General features: G+C 36.1%; 1 protein-coding gene across 8 annotated transcripts in view; it reads left to right on the top strand.

The window, feature by feature from the left end:
• The window catches only part of LOC136040237 (eukaryotic translation initiation factor 4E-like), a 97,395-nt gene that overhangs the window by 30,239 nt on the left and 48,206 nt on the right, over positions 1-18,950 (top strand). For 7 of the 8 annotated variants that reach the window (XM_065724439.1, XM_065724444.1, XM_065724438.1 and 4 more), the window contains exons 2-3: positions 112-299; positions 4,758-4,938. In XM_065724439.1, the coding sequence (XP_065580511.1) occupies positions 112-299; positions 4,758-4,938 (369 nt within the window). Of the gene's footprint in view, positions 1-111; positions 300-4,757; positions 4,939-12,893; positions 13,071-18,950 lie in introns of those variants that run through there. The other variant, XM_065724440.1, reaches the window with a different exon arrangement.

The following is an 18,950-nucleotide window of genomic DNA, read 5'->3' as shown; positions in this document are numbered from 1 at the left end:
AACAATGGTCAAAGTTCGTCACTTGCAAACTAAAAGCTAAAAGCTGTCCCCTTCAAGGTTGGCAAAAGCTGAACTAGACTTTGTCTTTTATTTGACCATTTTTTTTTCCAGGTGATGGCAACTTTGGATCCTGTTTCAGTACATGATGATTCAAACCTTGATCCAGAATTGCCTATGGCTCATCCATTGCAGAATAAGTGGACATTTTGGTATTATAAACCGTCATCTGACAAGAGTGTTCAATGGGAACAAAATTTGCACAAAGTCACAGACTTTGACACAGTAGAAGGATTTTGGGGGTAAGTTCTACTTTAATTCCAAATTAGATAATTGACCTGATGTAAAAAATCTAAGAAAAATATTAAAGAGTATAAAGAGTAGTTATTGTAGAGCCTCTCGTAAATGTGCTAAGGGTTAGGGATCTAGAAAATCAAAGGTTTTTTATGATCTATAGCTTTGTATGATCAGTTAAAAGTACAAAGATTGTTATCATTCAAGTTTTTTTAAGACAATTTTTGGTTTTTTAGAAGAGAGAGAGAGAGAGAGAGAGAGAGAGAGAGAGAGAGAGAGAGAGAGAGAGAGAGAGAGAGAGAGAGAGAGAGAGATAGAGAGAGAGAGAGAGAAAGAGAGAGAGAGAGAGAGAGAGAGAGAGAGAGAGAGAGAGAGAGAGAGAGAGAGAGAGAGAGAGAGAGAGAGAGAGAGAGAGATAGAGAGAGAGAGAGAGAGAGAGAGAGAGAGAGAAATTTACTCATAATACCATAAGTAATAAAAATTGCAAAACCTAGCAACTGTCTGATAAAAAGACTGATTATATGAAATATAATTCAGGGTCTAGGGATGATTACTGCAAGGCTTAAGAAATTTGGAGGGTGTATATAATATAATACTAAACAATTAGTCCTTTTCATAAGATTCCTAGCCTTATCACACACCTTTGAAAAAGGATTTCACAAACTAGAAAATTTATTATCCATGTTTTATAGGGGAGGGTGGGAATGGCTTGGACAGAAATTTTGGGTTGGTTGTTGCTTGTATCTCAGTCACATTTTTAGCTCTGTTCTTGGCTGTAACAAAAATTCATGTTTCATAAATGTCCGAAGTCACCCCATCATGTGGGGTGAGTTTGGGCAGTACTTAATTTTCAATAAAATACAATATATTTAAAAATTCAGATACATAGAAATCTTAAAATAAAATAATATGTACGACCCTCTTTACCTCACGTTGTAGCAGCTGAGGTCGTAATGAAAAGAAGTGAGACCTCGCTTTGTCAGTTCTGTCCCTCTGGTAGCAGTAGAAGATGGAAGCGCAAGAACAATGTCATCTGAAAACACAAAGCTGGTGTGCTTTCACCTCGTATTTTTAAAGCTTGTTGATTGAATGCTCTTAGTAAGATGCCTATTTCTTACTCTTCCGGGTTGTCAAATGTCTCCTATATTGCATATTTGGATGATCTGCTTTTACTAAGTTTACTTTAATGTAGTCTGTGCTACTAGTATCGTGGCTATATGGGAAAATTGGATTAAGCCTTAATACTGATAAATACGAATATTTAGTGTTCAATTCGAAATCTTCTGCAACGCCATTTGATTGCGGTTTATTTTCTGTAAAATGTGTCCAATCTTTCCGATGACTTGGGATCAATATAAGCAAATCGCTTAAGTTATTTCGTTTCAGGGCATTGAGTGTTATTAAAGAGAAGCTTAAACTGGGGTATGTGAAAATTGTCCCCAACAGGGGAAGTTATTACAGAAAAGCATTGGCTAAATTGTACTCAAGTTTTTGTGACCATGCGGGTTTGTTCCCACCTGGCTTTCATATCCTTTTTTGACCAGGAGATATTGGCGATATTAGAATTATGTATTTCCGATATTACAAGCTTTTATTGTATCTGCCTCACAGATACAGTAATAGAAAGATTATGCAGATTTTTGGCGCTCTAGGTATTGTAAGTTGTTTTGTTAGACAAAGTAACCGTCTTCAGGAGAATATTTATGCCACCTTGGGTGTCAACCAGCCTCTTATCCGGGTAGCAATAGCGCATTGAGTGTAATATTTATTTATCTGTTTTGATGTTAAATGTATTTTTTTTTCTCTCTCGCTTTTCTTGTGTTACTCCACTTAATTTCCTGTATAGTGGGTTATAAATAAATTATTTTTTATTATTATTATTTGATATCCGGTGAGACAAACCATGCTCCATTTGTGCGCAGAAAAGAGACTTCCACATCACTTCCACTTTTCCCTTTGATTTGGCCAATATAGAAAACATCACGCTTCTTAGACTTTCTAAACTTGAATTTCGCAAGAACAAAGCTTTCAACTTGAGCATTTTCTATGTCAAAAGGCTCAAAGTCCTCTCCAAGCCCTACACAGCGAAGAGACTCGTCGCTTTATCAATCATTCAAGGCAACCAAGCTGAAATAAAGCTTCGCTCTTTCGTTTTCGTCGTAGTCACTACGGGCCGCACAGTTTTTGGGTTTCTTTGCAGATTGCTTCGGTAGTCTGATCTTTTTCTCCTTTTTAGGTGCAATCTCTTCCTTTTCAAGTGTGTATGTTGAAATGCAAGTCTTGCCTCGATTCCAATTCCCGTGACCCGAAACAGAGCTAGTATCAACTCAGGGGAAGGGTCTAAATTCTTCCAGAGACCTAATAATGGAAGAAGCCAGTGAGGGTCCGAACTTGGAGTTAGCCTGCGACAGAGGACTCGGCGAAACGGTTGTTGTATCTAGCAGCCTCTCTGTTACTAGCGACGGTGCAAAAGCTCCCTCCAGAAATATGTCACTATTGAAAGGGAAGATCCCGGTGGCTTGGAAAGCAGATACAGTGTTCGACACAGTAAATTTCTATAGGAAGGGAACCCTGCTGAGCAGAGCTACTTCATGAATCGAAATACTTAGGCCAGGATGTAACTGTAGCTACTCATTAAAGCACCCTTTTAGTGCGTCCTCGAAAGGAGAAAGAACACCTATGTGTAGTGGTTATAGTTTATGCGAACAGTGTGACGGAAATGTCAAAAGTGTCAAAACTTTTCCTTTCAGTGTACGATAACCCTTACATCGAGATTGCTGTCATGGTTGTCCATTAGCAGGAGGATCGGAATCTCTGTATCTGGGTTAATGATCTTCGTAAAGTGTCTAACAGCTTCCAAGAATAAGTCGCCATTGACCTAACCACTTGGGTGAGCAAGTCCCAGGTGACTAGGGGGGGTATCATTAATTATTCTAGGTACAAAGTTCACTCATAGGAAAATTAAAACCGGAGGGGTAGTTCCTCTGGACGAAAATGCGAAACAAACAGCAATTAAATTTTGACCTCTTTCCGTAGACACTGTGTGACTAACCTGTTTAGTCCAGTCGGCGCTAGGGCTTTCGGTGGTGGAAGCATGGTGGATATGCCAGTCTCATCCGCATTTCTGAAGTGATCTGGTTTCACCTTGGCTGCAAATCTTCCGTAGACACCAAGCAGCTTGTCAAAAAACATCTGGACTACACGTTTGTTGAAGCCGGAGGCTTTCTCGCCTGACTCTTGGGTTCCAACTTCCTGATTGAAATGTCTGAATTCTGCTTAAGAAATGCGAGAAGCTAGTCCTTCGGCGCTGCTTCGTTTTCCGTCCAACTTTCTGGCACATAAATGTTATTCGCACGAGCGTAAGAAAAGGCCAAACATCTGGATTATTTTGTCGTAATGTTCAGAAATATTCTGCAAGTTCCCTCTCGTGCCCCATGTTAAAAACTTACTTGTTGTGTTTGGCTTTAATCGGGAAGTTGATAAAAAGTGGCCAAAGCTCTTCATTGGCACTTGCTGAAACTTCTTCGCTTGATGCCTTCGATCGCTTGACGTAGTCAGGTAGTGTAGATTCTTTAATGCCGAAGTTTTCTGCAATTTCTCTCAACGTGTCTTCTTTCTTAATATAAGCCTCAACCACTTTATTCATATTTTTTTGGTCAGGAGGAGAATCTTGCCGCTTTCTGTTGTGCACTCGAGAGATTCTGAAAAAAAAAATAATAGAAACCAGTAAAAATAAAAATCATAAAAGGTACATGATACGAAAAACGATTGGAAGGGACAAAATAGTTGGTGGAATTGGTTCGGACATTGTCCGAATGCACCCTACTATGGTTGTCCAAACCGTCCCCACTTGAGAGAAAAAGCCTGAAACTTCAACTGTGCCATATAACTTACATATGGTGCCAAAAACCAAAGTCGAAAAAACTTACCATAGTCTAATTAATACGTGTCATATATTAAGAAAGCTAAATGTTTATTAATGTAGGATGGATTAAATATCAAAGTAAAGAAGATACAGGACGCTTTAATTTGGTTTTTTCATTTTTTTTTTTAACATTTCCAAAACAACTGCACGTAGGGTAACAAAACTACATAAGTAAGTAGAATGCTAGATGGTAGGTCCACAGTACTTTTTTCGTGATCAGCATATGGCACTAAAGGAAGAGGTCCACTTGTCCAGATTCCCCCCGTGTCCGAACCAACCCCACTCTTCCCTTCTTATACTAATCAATTTTCTGTTACCCTGTTCTCTGTTACTCTGATACCCTGAAGTTCTCTGTTGCCCTGGCTGGGTGAATTTATACCAAGGTTTGTAAACAATGGCTGATGAATCAATCCAAATTATTCAAATAAAAAAAATTGTTGTTTCTTAGCTGCTATATTTTCAAGTTCCTAAACAAATGCTTATTTTTTTTCTTGTTTACTGTAAAGATGATGTAAATTGTAATACTTCGTCTTATTTTTAGATTGCATAATCATATCAAACCTCCAAGTGAATTAAAGCAGGGATATGATTTTAATTTCTTCAAGAAGGGTATTATGCCCATGTGGGAGGACCCATCAAACATAAAAGGAGACAAATGGGTCCTTACTCTTGATAAGGGACGAAGAGGTCCAGAAAATGACAAAAAACTTTGGCTCGAGCTGGTAAGTAGTTTTTTTTTGTAATAAAGATGTATAAAATGGAGAGATTTAGAATTGTTCAGCTTCATTTGCACTAGTACCTTATGGTAGCATGTTGGATTAATTCTCTACTTGACAATATGGGACCCAGGGATCGATCGGCGTTTTGGCTAGGTTGGACGACTAGGTTGCCACTTGCCCCTGTAAAAACTATCCTCCCATTAGGAGAATGGGAAAGATGGAAATGAAAATGAAAGTGAAGGTGAAATTGAATTTACAAGCATTGCGGAAAACAGCCTATTTTCTATATATATAAGGAAATTAATTCTTTTAGCTTAAGGAAAAAACGAAGAGCCACTACATAAATGACAAAGAAATATTCCAAAAATAGCTGACTATATTGAAAATAATATAGCTCAATTTGCTCTACAGATAAATGATTTTTCAAATATAAGAGCTTATTACACAACCAAGTTAATTGGTGAAACTTTGGACAACCTGGTTAAAACTGCAATGAATTTAACAGATCAATCAAGGCATATGCAAGGAACCAAAGTTCGGCAACTAGGGGCTAGGCTGGGCAACTAGGTTGTTACTTGTCCCTGTAAGAACGAACCGTAAGTTGAAATGTCGACTCTTCACCCTATATGCCAGTAATGGCTCTGGAGAATCTTTGTCCTTTTGTTGCCCTAGAATTGCTGTGTTGAAATCGCTTGATTAGAAACGGGTATTTTTATGACCTTTAGACAAGTTTGTTTCTTAAAGTTTAACAAGAAATAAGTTACAAAGAAGAAAAGGAAAAGCAAAGTATAAAATGTAAAATTTTCATCAGAAACTCCTTCAAAATCTCATAAGACAGACAACTACCGTAAACTTGTCCTAGTTTCCGCACAACTGGCAAACACTTCTCCACTCACCCTGCTACAAACACTCCTCCATCAACCTTTCTCAAAATTCTACGTAGGCCACCTTCTTAAAGACTTTAAAATTGTATGTTCTTTTTTTTGCAGTCCCGTCTTAGTTTAATTTTGGCATCTTATTTTACTCCTATCCTAGAGGTATATTTTGTCTTTTTTGAGAACATATCAAAGCCTCCACCTGATTTACTTAGGTGAGTCGATATGCGAGATCGTGAGCCAATACCAGAGGAAATTATCCAATATCTGCAATTGTACTTCCCTGGAGCATGATATTCACCATTGTATCTGTGTTAATTGTATTCTGGGATAATGAATACGGTAGTATGTTGATAGAATTGTAAAAAAAATGACTGGTCTTCATTGGTCCTGATTCTGGAACCTCAAAGAAGAAAAAACTAACTATAGTAAGAAAGTCGAAACACGTACTTAAGGAGGTGACAGGTTTTTGATGAATTTTATTGGTTTTTGGGCATTTTACCCACAGGTTTCGGAAATTTGAGGTAACAACACTGATTGCAGTGATAAAACAGACACTGGGACGGCTTCTGAAGTGCTATTTCTTTTCAGAACTGGATAGTCTTCCATGCAGAAGACCCTAATTAGGCTGCAGATAAGTTATCACAGCTCAGAGTTGACTATTAAAAGTCTCATCCTGTCAAAGCATAACCAAGTGTAATGAACACTCTTGGTTTAAGGTAGCATGAGAAACGCACAAAAAATGTATTGGGTGAATTAGGAAGTGGTGCATGTATATCGACCGTCCACCTGAGGTACAGGGAAAATTTAGACATAAAATTTCAGTGGGCTTCATTAAAATTCTGATAGAAAATGTTCCACAGGGCATTTAGGGCATCGAAGAGTGCTACCATTTCTTCCTTATAAGACCAAGAGCCAATGCTTAAGGCTCTGAGTAAGAATTTTTCAGTTTTCGAACCTTAGTGGTATTGGCAAAGACGTTCTTAACCTTCACTGTGGTACAGGCACCATCCTTGGCTTACAAAAATTGCTCTTCCCTTACTGCTCTCTCATTTTTGACTCCTCAAATTTTATTCCCTTTGATCAGTGAACTGTAGCTGGTAGAACCACATTTATAAAAAAGAATCTGGTTTATAAATTCTTAATTTTATATTTATGTTCCTTCAGTCCATTGTTCTCTTGTAGTTTTCTTATTGTCTAGACAAGCACAAACAATGCAAAAGAATGATAAAGGTGGGAAATGAAGTGCTTTAAAGTGGGTTTAATAGGAATTTACAACAATTTTTGCCATTCAAAGTCCATAGTTACTCAAAAAAGAGCTGCTTTCAAAAAAGGCTAAATTTTGTTAAAGTTTGAAATCTATTTTGTAGTATAGAAAGTATGAATTAGGTAAGTGTTGTAACTATATCAGTGGGTTTATTTCAATTCTTTTGAGCACTGAAAATAATTTATCAATAAATAAACGATTATTGATAGGTTAATCAAAACAGTTGGAATTTAATTATTTGTTTTGCTATTGATTTTTTTTTGTTGGTTCAGTGTTTTACACAAATATCGTAAACGGGTCGCTGATGCTACACACTGTTTAAGTTAGGCTTGTTAGCGGTCCTCATACATAAATATACGAAAAGGTGAACATAGCCCAAAGAACTTGAAACGCATTCCATTTCTTGAGTCTCATGTCATATTTAAACCAATTACCATTCCAGATATTTTTGTTAGCTATACAACAGCATAAAATAAAATAAATAAACACATTTTTTTTAAACTTTTAAGACAACGCGCTCTTGTGGATAAATATGATCCTTGATTAAAATAGTTCATATAAATTTTTTGAGTGTGGGAGGGTCACTTGATTCCAAGTAAATATCAAGGAACATAGTTGGTGTAGATAGTATCCAGAAGATGAATACCGTTGAGTTTTATCCTTGTTAGGGGTTGGCGTCGATTCTGTTGTCAGCCAAAGCGGCAATAAAAAATGGTACAGGAACAAAAACGGTGAAAAAGAACGTAAATCTGCTTCAGGTTCTCCGTTTTTCCTAGAAAAACAAAAGTGACCTGTTTTTACTTAAAAATGACTGTTTTAACAGATATTTTGGTTTTGTTTCAGTTTACTAAGGTTTATGGGAGTATAGTAAATAAAGTTTTTGAATGCATAACAAGGCTACATAAATTATAATGTATCGCTTAAAAACATTCAAATTTCAGGTGACTTTGCAGTCATTCGTGAGCACTGCTTTTGCTTAAAGTAATCAGCAATGCTAAATGAACTCTCACTGGGTACTGAAGTTGCTGGCATAGACAGATGGATGCATGCAATTTCACTTTGCTCTGAGTAAGCGTAAAAGTTGTCACTCCAAAAATTCTATTGAATCAGAATGATCTTTGACTCTTTTTCAAGAAGAAAGGAGCTTTCCTCATATGCCCTGATTGTATTTACTGCTACATGGGCAGTGCTTAAATCTCTTATATTGTTTGTATTTTGTATTTGAAGAGTTCACCCATAGCGCAGTTATGTCGAGAAACTTCGTAAGCAAGCTAGTTTCTTGATCAAGAGTCTCTGGTCATCCATTTTGGTTAGTCCCTGCCTTTGTAGGAGCAACATCTATTGGGAAAAATGTTAGGTTTAATTGGATTTGAGCTAGTTCTCCTGTGCTTATCTGATCGGAAGCGAATTGCTGGAGAAGCGAAGATATGTACTGACGAACTGAATCTCTGTCTGTATGGCTTATTGTTTTAATGAATTACAGGGTTGAAAGTGGAATGTGTCAAATGAAAATTGGGACTGGCCAAAAAATGTCTCCTGTGCTAAATAGCTAATAGTTCCTTCAGACCATTGATTAACTGACAAGAGTACTGCAACCCGTTGATCATCATTACAACTCCTCTTGCCAAAAAAATAATAGTACCTATGATCTATCATAGTTTTCTGTTGGAACGGGGGAAGAAACTCAATGACGTTATTCTCCATGAACCGTATATCGTTATAAAGTTCAAGCTCTCTAGTTTTAGCGTTAAGACGGTTTTGAGGAAGTTTCACAGCGGCTCTTTTCGGGCACCGTGTATTTCTATCATTGCAAGGTTGCTATTCCTGCGAACACTCGTATCCTTTTTCATGGATGGACTAAGATTTTGTGACTTGCAGATAGCTTAAAAAAGATCGTTGGGGAGATTATTTCAGGATTCTATTTAAGGATTCTAATAATTATATTTTTCCTAGTGCTGCTTTCAGCGTTAATGCTTCACTAGAATCGCCTTTTGAGCGATGTGGCTACAATGTCTTTATTTTTTTTTAAGACTAGGGCAATTCGTATAGAAGTTGTCTGCAAACACAAGGTGCCCTGGGGGCATATAAGGTTTTATAGAAAGGGTGGTCGTATTAGCTTCGGAGGGGGCTCATTGGGCTGGTAATCAGAAGCTCTAAGGCTCTTTTTAAGATATAAAGTGATTCGGAGGGCAGCTGTCCCTCTGTTTTGTTTTAGACCAGGCCACTTCGTGTATAAGTTGTCGTAAAAACTTCTAAGGGAAATCATTCGATTGAAAACTGTAACATGTAGTGCCTTTTTAACAATAGAAAGTGATTGGAGGTCAACCTATCCCCCCCCCCACTCCTATGCCCATCATTTCCCCAAATACACATAATCACAATTTTGGAATATGCATTTTGTTCACCGTTGTTGAAACTCAAGTAATTATATTACTTGACCTTTCTTGACTCCGTTGTTGGGAGGGGGAGCGTTGTCTACTCCCCCTCCCCTACAGTTCTCAGGATAAGGGTTTTAAGTTATGCCCCAGAGCCATATCACGTTTTTATGCAAAGAGTTGTCGTATAAACTTCGAAGGGGACCTACTGGATTGGGGATAAGAAGTTCTAGTACCATTTTTGAAAGTCACAGTGTCGGGTATCAACTAGCCCCTCCCTCCTTACGGTTTATTATCCCCAATCGCATCTGGTAGAAATTTTGAGATAGCCAATTTTTCCAAAAAACAATTCAAACGCAACATAAGAAGGCTCTTGGAGTCGACACAGCCCCCAGAGTCTGGGGCAAGGATTTTAAGTTGTGCCTTTGGGGCATATAGGTTCTTATGGAAGGGGAGGGTGGCTGTGTGGACTTTAGAGGAGGCTTATTTGATTAAAAATTCAAAGTTCTAGTTTTCTTTTTAAGAGTAGAAAGGGATGGACGACAACTAACCCCTCCTTGGCACCCAAAAACCATCTGATCAAAATTATGAGATACCCATTTTGTTCAGAATAGTCCAAAGAGCATAGTACAATGCCTTCAGGTCGGACACAACCTTCCAGGGCTCAGGAGCAAGGGTTGTAAGTTATATTTGGGGCATATAAGGTTTTTATCGAATGGATGGTTGTATAAATTTTGGATAGGACGGAGCTCATTTGATTGTAAGTTGGTAGATCTAGTGCCCTTTTTAAGAGTCAAAAGTAAATGGAAGGCAACCAACCCCTCCCCCACGAGCTTATCATTCTCCAAAAACACATCTGATCAAATAATAAAACCACTTTGGTCAGCATTGTTGATAGGTCCAGTAATTATGTCCTTAGGGATGTCAACCTCCCCAAGTCCTCAGTTTAAAGGCTGTAAGGTAGGAAATTTGTTCATTGTTTGCATATAGTATGTGTTTTTGAGGAAGGTATGTATGTTTCAACAATATTTTCTAAAATACGAAGGGAATTCGGGTGAACCTATCCGAGAATGTTGAGAGGAGTGTTGAACTAAATCTAAACACATTATGCCTATACTGTTTGTCAAGGGTGTAACCCATGAATGACTAGGTATATGAATTTAGAGCTTTCAGGAAATGATAAGGGAGATGATCAAAAAGGGAATATTTTCATGCTACCACTAATAATGCTACTACTCCTACCACACTACTCTATTTACAACATTGAAGGAAAAATTGAACTAAATCAAAAGATGCCTTATGCATGCACATTGTCAAAAGATTATATATCAAGAATTTATATGGTTATTAAGTTGAACTTTCAGAGAATGCTAAAAGGATAAAAGCTATTGACGAAATGGCAAATATATGCACCCTACTACTAATACTTCTGTCACTGCTACATTTATTACCACAACCACTACTTCTATTCCTACTGCTTGTAAAGGCAGTATGTTAATACTGTTGCTGTTGCTAGTACTACCCCTATTACTGTTAATACCAGTACCAATAATGCAAATACTATGACTGCTATTACAACTATGCCTATTGGTATGAATGTGAAATTTTCTTGGGGGGGGGGGGTCAGTTTAATCAAAATACACAGTCTGTATGCAGGTTGCCAAAAGGGCGTAACAGCAAAATCTTAAGAACAGTTTGGTGTGTAAATCTGAAACTTATAGTGCTTAAAGTTTAACAGTTCAAAATAGGGATGAACCCTTTTGATTGACAGTGAACAGATATAAAAATTTTAACAGGGTATTTCGAGCACATATGAACTGTTATAATCTCGTCATGGAAAGGCAGTGTGGTCTTCGAAGTTATTTATAGTGCTTAGTGTAGGTGATGTGAAACAAACCAAAAGAAAATATTTGCATCTTGTAGCTACTGCTTCTACTCATACTACTACTACTGCAACTATTATTACAACTTCTACTACTACTACTACCACTACAGCTGAAGCTACTACTATTAATTCTACTACTACTGCAGCTGCTGCTGCTACTAAAACCAAGGATATTAAGGCGGAAAGCTCGGGAAATATTGAAAACGTATGGCATTAAATCAAAACACGCTAAGCCCACAAAGGTTGTTACGAGGATTTAACAGAAATGGCTCAGGAACGGTTCATGGTATTAAGTTTAAACTTTCAGCGTGTGTTCAAGGGGATGTTGAAGAAACCAAAGGTACTATGCGCCTACTGCTACTAATGGTACTACAACTATTACTACTACGCAAGCTAGAAGTATTAAGGTGAAGCTTTCAAGAATATTTAGGTGGAAGTTGAACTAATCAAAAAGTTCTAGTGTCATTTTAAGAGTCAAAAGAGATTAGAGGGCAAGTAACCCTCCTCTAATCCTATTCCTTTCGAAATTTCTTCCAGTAAAATTTTTGACAGTCATTTTATTCAGCATAATAAAACGGTCCGGTAATCATGTCTCTAGGGACATCGGGTATGTCAACCCCCCCCCACAATTATATAATCATCAAAAGGCACTTTGTGTATGATTGAAAATAAGACACCTCAACAATATATAGAAAACCACTGGGGGTATGAAGTTGAAACTTTCGGGGATACCATTATTACTACTTCTGCCCTTACAATTTAAATAAATCAAAAGAGTGTAAGCATATCCAAGTTGTCATAGAACATAGAAAGAAAGTTTCGGGAAGGATACTAAGTTTTGTTTTTCAGGTCAACTTAGGAAGGTGTAAGATTAAATTAAATAGTACTATTTGTTAGAATTAAATTTTGTTGAAAAAGTTTTTCCAACATATAAATGGTGAGCCAAACTGCGGATAGAAAAATTGTGAAGATAAAAAAAAATCCACGAAAAAGACAATGTCAGAACCGAAATTAATAAAAAAACTTTCTACAAAATAAGTTTTTCAAAGAAAAGTAAAGAGATTTATTAAACCAAAAATGAGCAGAAACAGTCAAGTAATCTTCCAAGCGTAAAACTATCACAAATCATCATCTATAAATAAATCAAACCCAAAATGTACAGAAATTACAATAAATAATCGAGTAAAACTCAAGAAGTTTTTACTTTTTCAATTTAATAAATAAAAAAGTATTGAAACTTTCAAGGAATATGTATCTGTATATGTATATTAAACTGACAATCCATGGTCAATTGTCTTTTTTTCCAAACAAGTGGAAATTATGCACGGGTCATGAGAAGTCGTGGGGGTTATCAGCCCCACTCATGTTAATTTTTTCTCGTTTTGAGTTCGACTCTGTTATTTATTGTAATTTATGTTCGTTTCAGGTTTCACTTAATTATTAATGGCCATTTGTGGTAGTTTTACGTTTAGGAGATTGTTTGACTTTATTTACCCTCATTTTTGGTTTAATAAAGCTCTTTATTTTAAAGTTTTTTAAATTAATCACATGAATAGGTCTGGATCATTTAATTTTGAGCTACTATCATTATCATTGCTGCAGTCAGCGCACCCAGTTTCTTCGAAGAGCTATCTACTTACCAAGACTAACAAAAGGTAGATATCTAATTAGACTACTTTAGTTGCTTTAATGGTAAGACTGTTTTAATGTAGGATTAATATTTACTGTGGCAATCATTTTCTTTAGAACGCGTAAAGAAAAGCACTATTCGCTAGAGGGCAAGTATCGCAAGAACTAGAAGTCAATAGACTGCACTATACTGCTATTCACATTCAAATCTTGGAAAATGAAGAATAATGTGTTTAAGAAAAACAGAAATGGTAAAAAAAGAAAACGGAATAGAAACGGTACTGAAAAACAGTAACTTATTGGGTTATTTTCATTTTTCTCCGAAACACAAAATAGAACTGAAAATAATGGGAAAAAGGAACCGAAACGGTGCCGACTCCTGTTTTTTGTACATATTAAATAAGAAAAAACTAGTTTTTTTAACTGAAAGTAAGGAGCGACATTAAATCTTAAAACGAACATAAATTACTCCGTATATGAAATGGGCTATTCCCTCCTCAACTCCCCGCTCTATGCGCTAAAGTTTGACTCTTTCTCTCAAGTCTACTTTTTAAAACAGTGAAAAACTTTAGCGTAAAGAGCGGGGCGTTGAAGAGAGAATAGTCCCTTTCATATACGGAGTGATTTCTGATCGTTTTAAGTTTTAATGTTGCTCCTTACTTTCAGTTAAAAAAACTTATTTTTTTTTATTTCCTTTCTGAACATTTTTGAATTAATGCATGTTCTGATTTTGGCTTTCCGCAAATGAGTACTTAGAACGAAATTTGCATTTTTTTTTTTTTTTTTTTTTTTTTTTTTTTTTTTTTTTTTTTTTTTTGGCTAAATGGCTTTTTTGTCGGACAATTTTGAGAAAACAGGAGTGGGAAAGGGCTTAGCTGCCCTTCAATCTTTTGGTTACTTAAAAAGCCAACTAGCACCTCTAATTTCTTACGAACGTTTTTATTAATAAATAATATACATAACTTCCGAATTAACTTTTGTAACGAACTAATATATTCGTATATTTTTATTACGTATATGAGGGGGTTTACCCCCTTTAATACCTTGCTCTTTACACTAAAGCTTAAATTTTGTCCCAATTCTTTAAGAATGACCCCTTAATCACAAAGGCCGTAGAAGAAATAGTTTAAATTACTTAAAAATACTTTAGCGTAAAGAGTAGGTATTTAGGAAGAGATGAACTCCTCATATGCGTAATAATTTTCGTTCCTTTTGTTTTAATGCTGCTCCTTACTTTCAGTCGAGAAAACTTTTTCATATTTATCTTTTCATTGTTCTTGTTTTAAATAATATTAGAAAACCCTGCAACCCCTTCATGGAAATTCTCTCCTCTCAGGACAAATTCTTCCATGGAAAGATCCTCCCATGTAACTCCCTCCTCTCAACCCGCTCCCTATCCAAGAAAAAATTCCCCTGAAAACTTTTGTACACTTCCCAATAACTATTACTATATCATGAAAAGAGAAATCACCAATGCTACAGCACAAACACAAAAAAAAAAAAAAAAAAAAAAAAAAAAAAAAAAAAAAAAAAAAAAAAAAGAGACAGAAGGAGAAAAGGAAGACTGTAGCCCCTCCCCCGGTCTTTGCGCTAAAGTTCGACTCTTTCTCTCAAATCCACTTTTTAAAACAGCAAAAACTTTAGCGTTAAGAGCGGGGTTTTGAGAAGGGAATAGCCCCTTTCATTTACGGAGTAATTTCTGTTCGTTTTAAGTTTTAATGTCACTCCTTACTTTCAGTTAAAAAAAACTTGTTTTATTATTTAATTTCTGAATGTATTTAAATTAATGCATGTTTTGTTTTTGGCTCTCCGCACATGAATACTTAGAACGAAATTTGTAATTTTTTTTTTTTTTTGGCTAAATGGCATTTTCTTAGTTTTGGTTGGACGATTTTGGGAAAAAAAGGAGTGAGAGAAGAGGCTTAGTTGCCCTTCAATCTTTTGGTTACTATCACTTTTAATTTCCTACGAACGTTTATATTAATAAAACATATACGTAACTTCCGAATTATCTTTCGTAACGAACTTCTATATTCGTATGTTTTTATTACGTATATGAGGGGGTTTTCCCCATCTTTAATACCTTGCTCTTTACACTAAAACTTAAGTTTTGTACCAATTCATTTAGAATGACCCCTGAATCACAAAGGCCGTAGAAGAAATAGTTTAAATTACTAAAAATACTTTAGCGTAAAGAGCAGGTATTTAGGAGTAAATGATCCCCTCATATGCGTAATAATTTCCGTTCGTTTTTTTTTTGATGCTGCTCTTTACTTTCAGTTGAAAAAACTTTTTCATATTTATCTTTTCATTGTTTTTTGCTTTGAATAATATTAGAAAATCCTGCACCCTCTTCGGCTTCAACAGGAATGATTCTGGTACTCAAAAATAGAGCGAAAAAAACTGCATAAGTCAATATCATTCTCACCATGAAAAACCAACTTCCGCGCACAAATAAAAAGGTAAACTATGGTAGGATGTTTTGCTAGCCGAACGGCGCAAGTGACATCTACTAAATATTTAGTTTTATAATCGTTGTCTTAACAAGAATGCTTTTATTTGAGGTTTAATACTCGAGCTCTTTTTATCTGTATCTTTATCCCTGGTTGAAGATCTCAACGGTTGACCTTAGGGCTCTATAAGAAAATATGGATTTTAGTATTAGCTCTTGACTAATCTTTGAAAAACACTGTTGGGCTCAATTCGTGATTTTTGCACTAGTTAACAAAAGCTCGAAATCTACAAGGAAAAGCAATCTAAATGGCATTTTGCATAGTGATGAGTGGCAGAATTTCCTTTGTATTTGGATACAAGAATTTTTAAGTAAAGAAGCTTTGAATATACGATCTTTTACAAACTACGCGAAAATACAATTTCATTTTCTTGAGTGTTTTTATGATGAAGGAGGTTGTGACGTATGAGGAGTAGGACTTTTTTTGCTTATAGTGAGTAATGGATGTACATTGAGAAATTTGGTTCCTTTAGCTTATTTTTGCATTTCAAGTTAGTTTTCAACCTTCGTGTGGATAAGTTAGCAGAGCTGGTTTGTCCAAGATCAAAGCACATTATTTAGAATTATCACGGTTTGAGCTAGATACTTCTATTGGTCTGTAGAGTCCCTAGAGGTTATGCATCATAGTTATCCTGATTCAAAGCTCATAGCGTACCACATTTTTCCATAGACCCCCTTAAAACTAAACGGTAGCTTAACGGTAGTGGTAACTTAAAAATCCAACTGGCTCAAGCTCGCTTAGAGGATATAATGTGTTTTGACTTTAGATGGCTGTTGAATTTATGTTCATGGCTTTTGGTATTCGTCCACTTTGGGTTAGAGTTTATTTCCAGTGAGGTTTCAAAACAGGTATATTTTTTTCTGTTTAATTAGCTATTATTATTTTTTTGATGTTCAATTTCTAATAGAATCATAATAAAGCTGAATGAAATGATAATTTGAGTTACCATTGTAACCTAAGAAAGAGCCTGAACACAGTATCTTTTTAAGTTACGAATTAAAAAAAAAAACTTAACGTAACAAAAAGTACGGAGAATCGATAAGGCTGGACATTCAAGTTGGCTTCTGAAAAAAAGACAACGTTATGCAGCGTTTACTAGCAAACTTTTACAGCTGTATAATTCATTTTAGTGCCTTTTCAATGGGCTGAGGACATTAATCAGAAGGATACAATATGTGTTTTGAATACAATCCAAAATTTATAAAAGAAGCTATATGTTTTAAAAGAAAGTTATTTATGATTTGAAATCAAAGATTTTAAAAAGGGACTTATTGTATGTAAATAATAATGATCTTCCTTAGTGTTTTTAATTCAATGTAGCTAATATTATTTTAACTTTATTTTAACAGAATCTGAGAACTATATTTAGTTGCGAAAAGAACTTTGAATTTTAATTCTTTGAATCATAAATTTATAAGCGGAAAGTTTGTACTCTGGTTCGCCTTGTGAAATACTGCTTCTAACTAGACCCAGGCGAAGCGTCGGCGTATGCTACGAACGCATCCAACGAGACGACTGGTCGACCGCCACTAAGTGTCGTAACGCCACCGGTGTGCTGTCGCCAAACGAGTTGGCGGCGTTCCGCTGACTTTGAATTATTTTGCGCCAATTCTTTATGCGTCAACTATAATGTTGGAGGTTTTCTTTTCTCGCGTGGTTAAAAATTTGGATTTTCCTGCTTAGAAATCATGCGGGGTTTTCAAAATTAACCAAAAAAGTGCGTACACAAATGGTTTGCAAGAATTCCTTGTGCTTTCAAGGTGAGTTTTTATTCAGCACTAGTTCTTAAATTAATAGGATTAAATTACTGGTAGGAACTTATGATTCAAGGACCTCTCTATTTCAAGACACCTTGGTATAGTAAAGAATCAATATTTCTAGAGTCCTTGCCTTATGCAGGTGCTTATAGATTCTGAGGTTTTGATTTCGTGACATTGTATTGTTATTTGAAACCGGAAGTTTGGAAAATTCTCAAGTTCCTTACTGTTAAATTCTGAATTTAATATTGTGGATAGTTAATATATTTCCGTATTTGTCAAAAAACAACTGGATGTATAATAACTAGGAGCAGACAAGGAGGTGTCTAATTACAGGAGGTTTTTTCAGACATCAACAGAAATGTATGGAAGGAAACTACAAAGGCAGGTCTCCCTAATCACCATCTCTAAAGTTATATCAATTATACTACTACTGCTATCAACTCACTGCATCACCAAGCCGCCTGAGCCCAACACTGTTACCCACGCTCCTCCTCCATTCCAATCTATTCAAAGCCGCTCTATTTAGACCTTCCTAGGAAGTTCCCATTTCCCTTGAATATTTCTTTATGACATCCTCCCTCCCCAATCGTGGACGGCCTGCTTTCTGTTTAGCCCTAGACAGTTGTTTGAAAATAAATATTCTTCAACATTCTGTCTCCCTAATTCACAGAATGTGGCATAGCCATCTCAATCTTTCTCTCGCTATGGTCCTAGAAAACTGGATTGAACCACACTTATCGCACAGCCTACTGTTTTAAATACGGTCAATCAGCCAGATACCCAGTATAGTCCGTAGGCAATTTCTCTGGAAAACCTCTGCCAAACCTTCATCTGCTTTTTGGAGCGCCCATGCTTCAGATCCATATTTGACTACTGTCATCACTGAAGCTTCCAATACTCTAATATTGGTTTGCAGACTTATCTTCATATTCTTCCAAAAAAATTTTAACTTCGAAAGAACAGCCTGAGCCTTGGCTATACTACTTTTAATATCTTCACTGCTCCCATCGTTTTTACTAATAATGCTACCAAGGTAAGTGAAGTTGTCCACCTGATCAAACTTTTTGTTACCTAACGTTACCTTTTCATCTTCTCTTATTCCTAGACTTAGCGACTTAGTCCTCTTAATATTAATTTTCAAACCTATTCTAGCACCTTGAACTCGCAAAGCCTGAAAAATTTCATTCATTTTGCTTACACTTTCCCTCTAGGTCCCATTGCCTTTCCTGTGCTCCTTAAGGCAAAGTCCATCAAACTGATCCATATAAAAGGGGATAGAAAACAAACTTGCTTAACTCCTGATTTAACATGGAACCAGCCCTATCGCAGCAATGTTATTCCCGCGCATAGCGCTAATCACTAATATATTTGTCTGGTATATTACACCATAATATAAATAAATGCGTGTTCATAATCTATAAAATTAAGGACCAAAGGTGTTTGATAACTCTGACACTTCTCAATTATTCACTCAAGAGTGAAAATTAGGTTGGCACATCCTCTACATTTCTAAGACCACACTGTTCTTCTCTAATAACTTTGTCTGCATCCTTTTGTTTTTTTTGCTTAATAACTTTTTGTCTGCATCGTCTGCATCCTGCATCAACCGACCCCTCTCCCAACTTCCTTTACTTCATAAATAAACCCGATCAAAAGTTTGGAGCTATCAGTTTTTTTCAACATAGTTTAAAGACCCAATTACTATTTCTGA

This window comes from Artemia franciscana, chromosome 20 (genome assembly GCF_032884065.1).
Source record: "Artemia franciscana chromosome 20, ASM3288406v1, whole genome shotgun sequence".
In the NCBI taxonomy this organism is placed as follows: Eukaryota; Metazoa; Arthropoda; class Branchiopoda; order Anostraca; family Artemiidae; genus Artemia; species Artemia franciscana.
The sequence above is the reverse complement of the archived record's forward strand: the minus strand, read 5'-3'. Positions and strand labels throughout refer to the sequence as shown.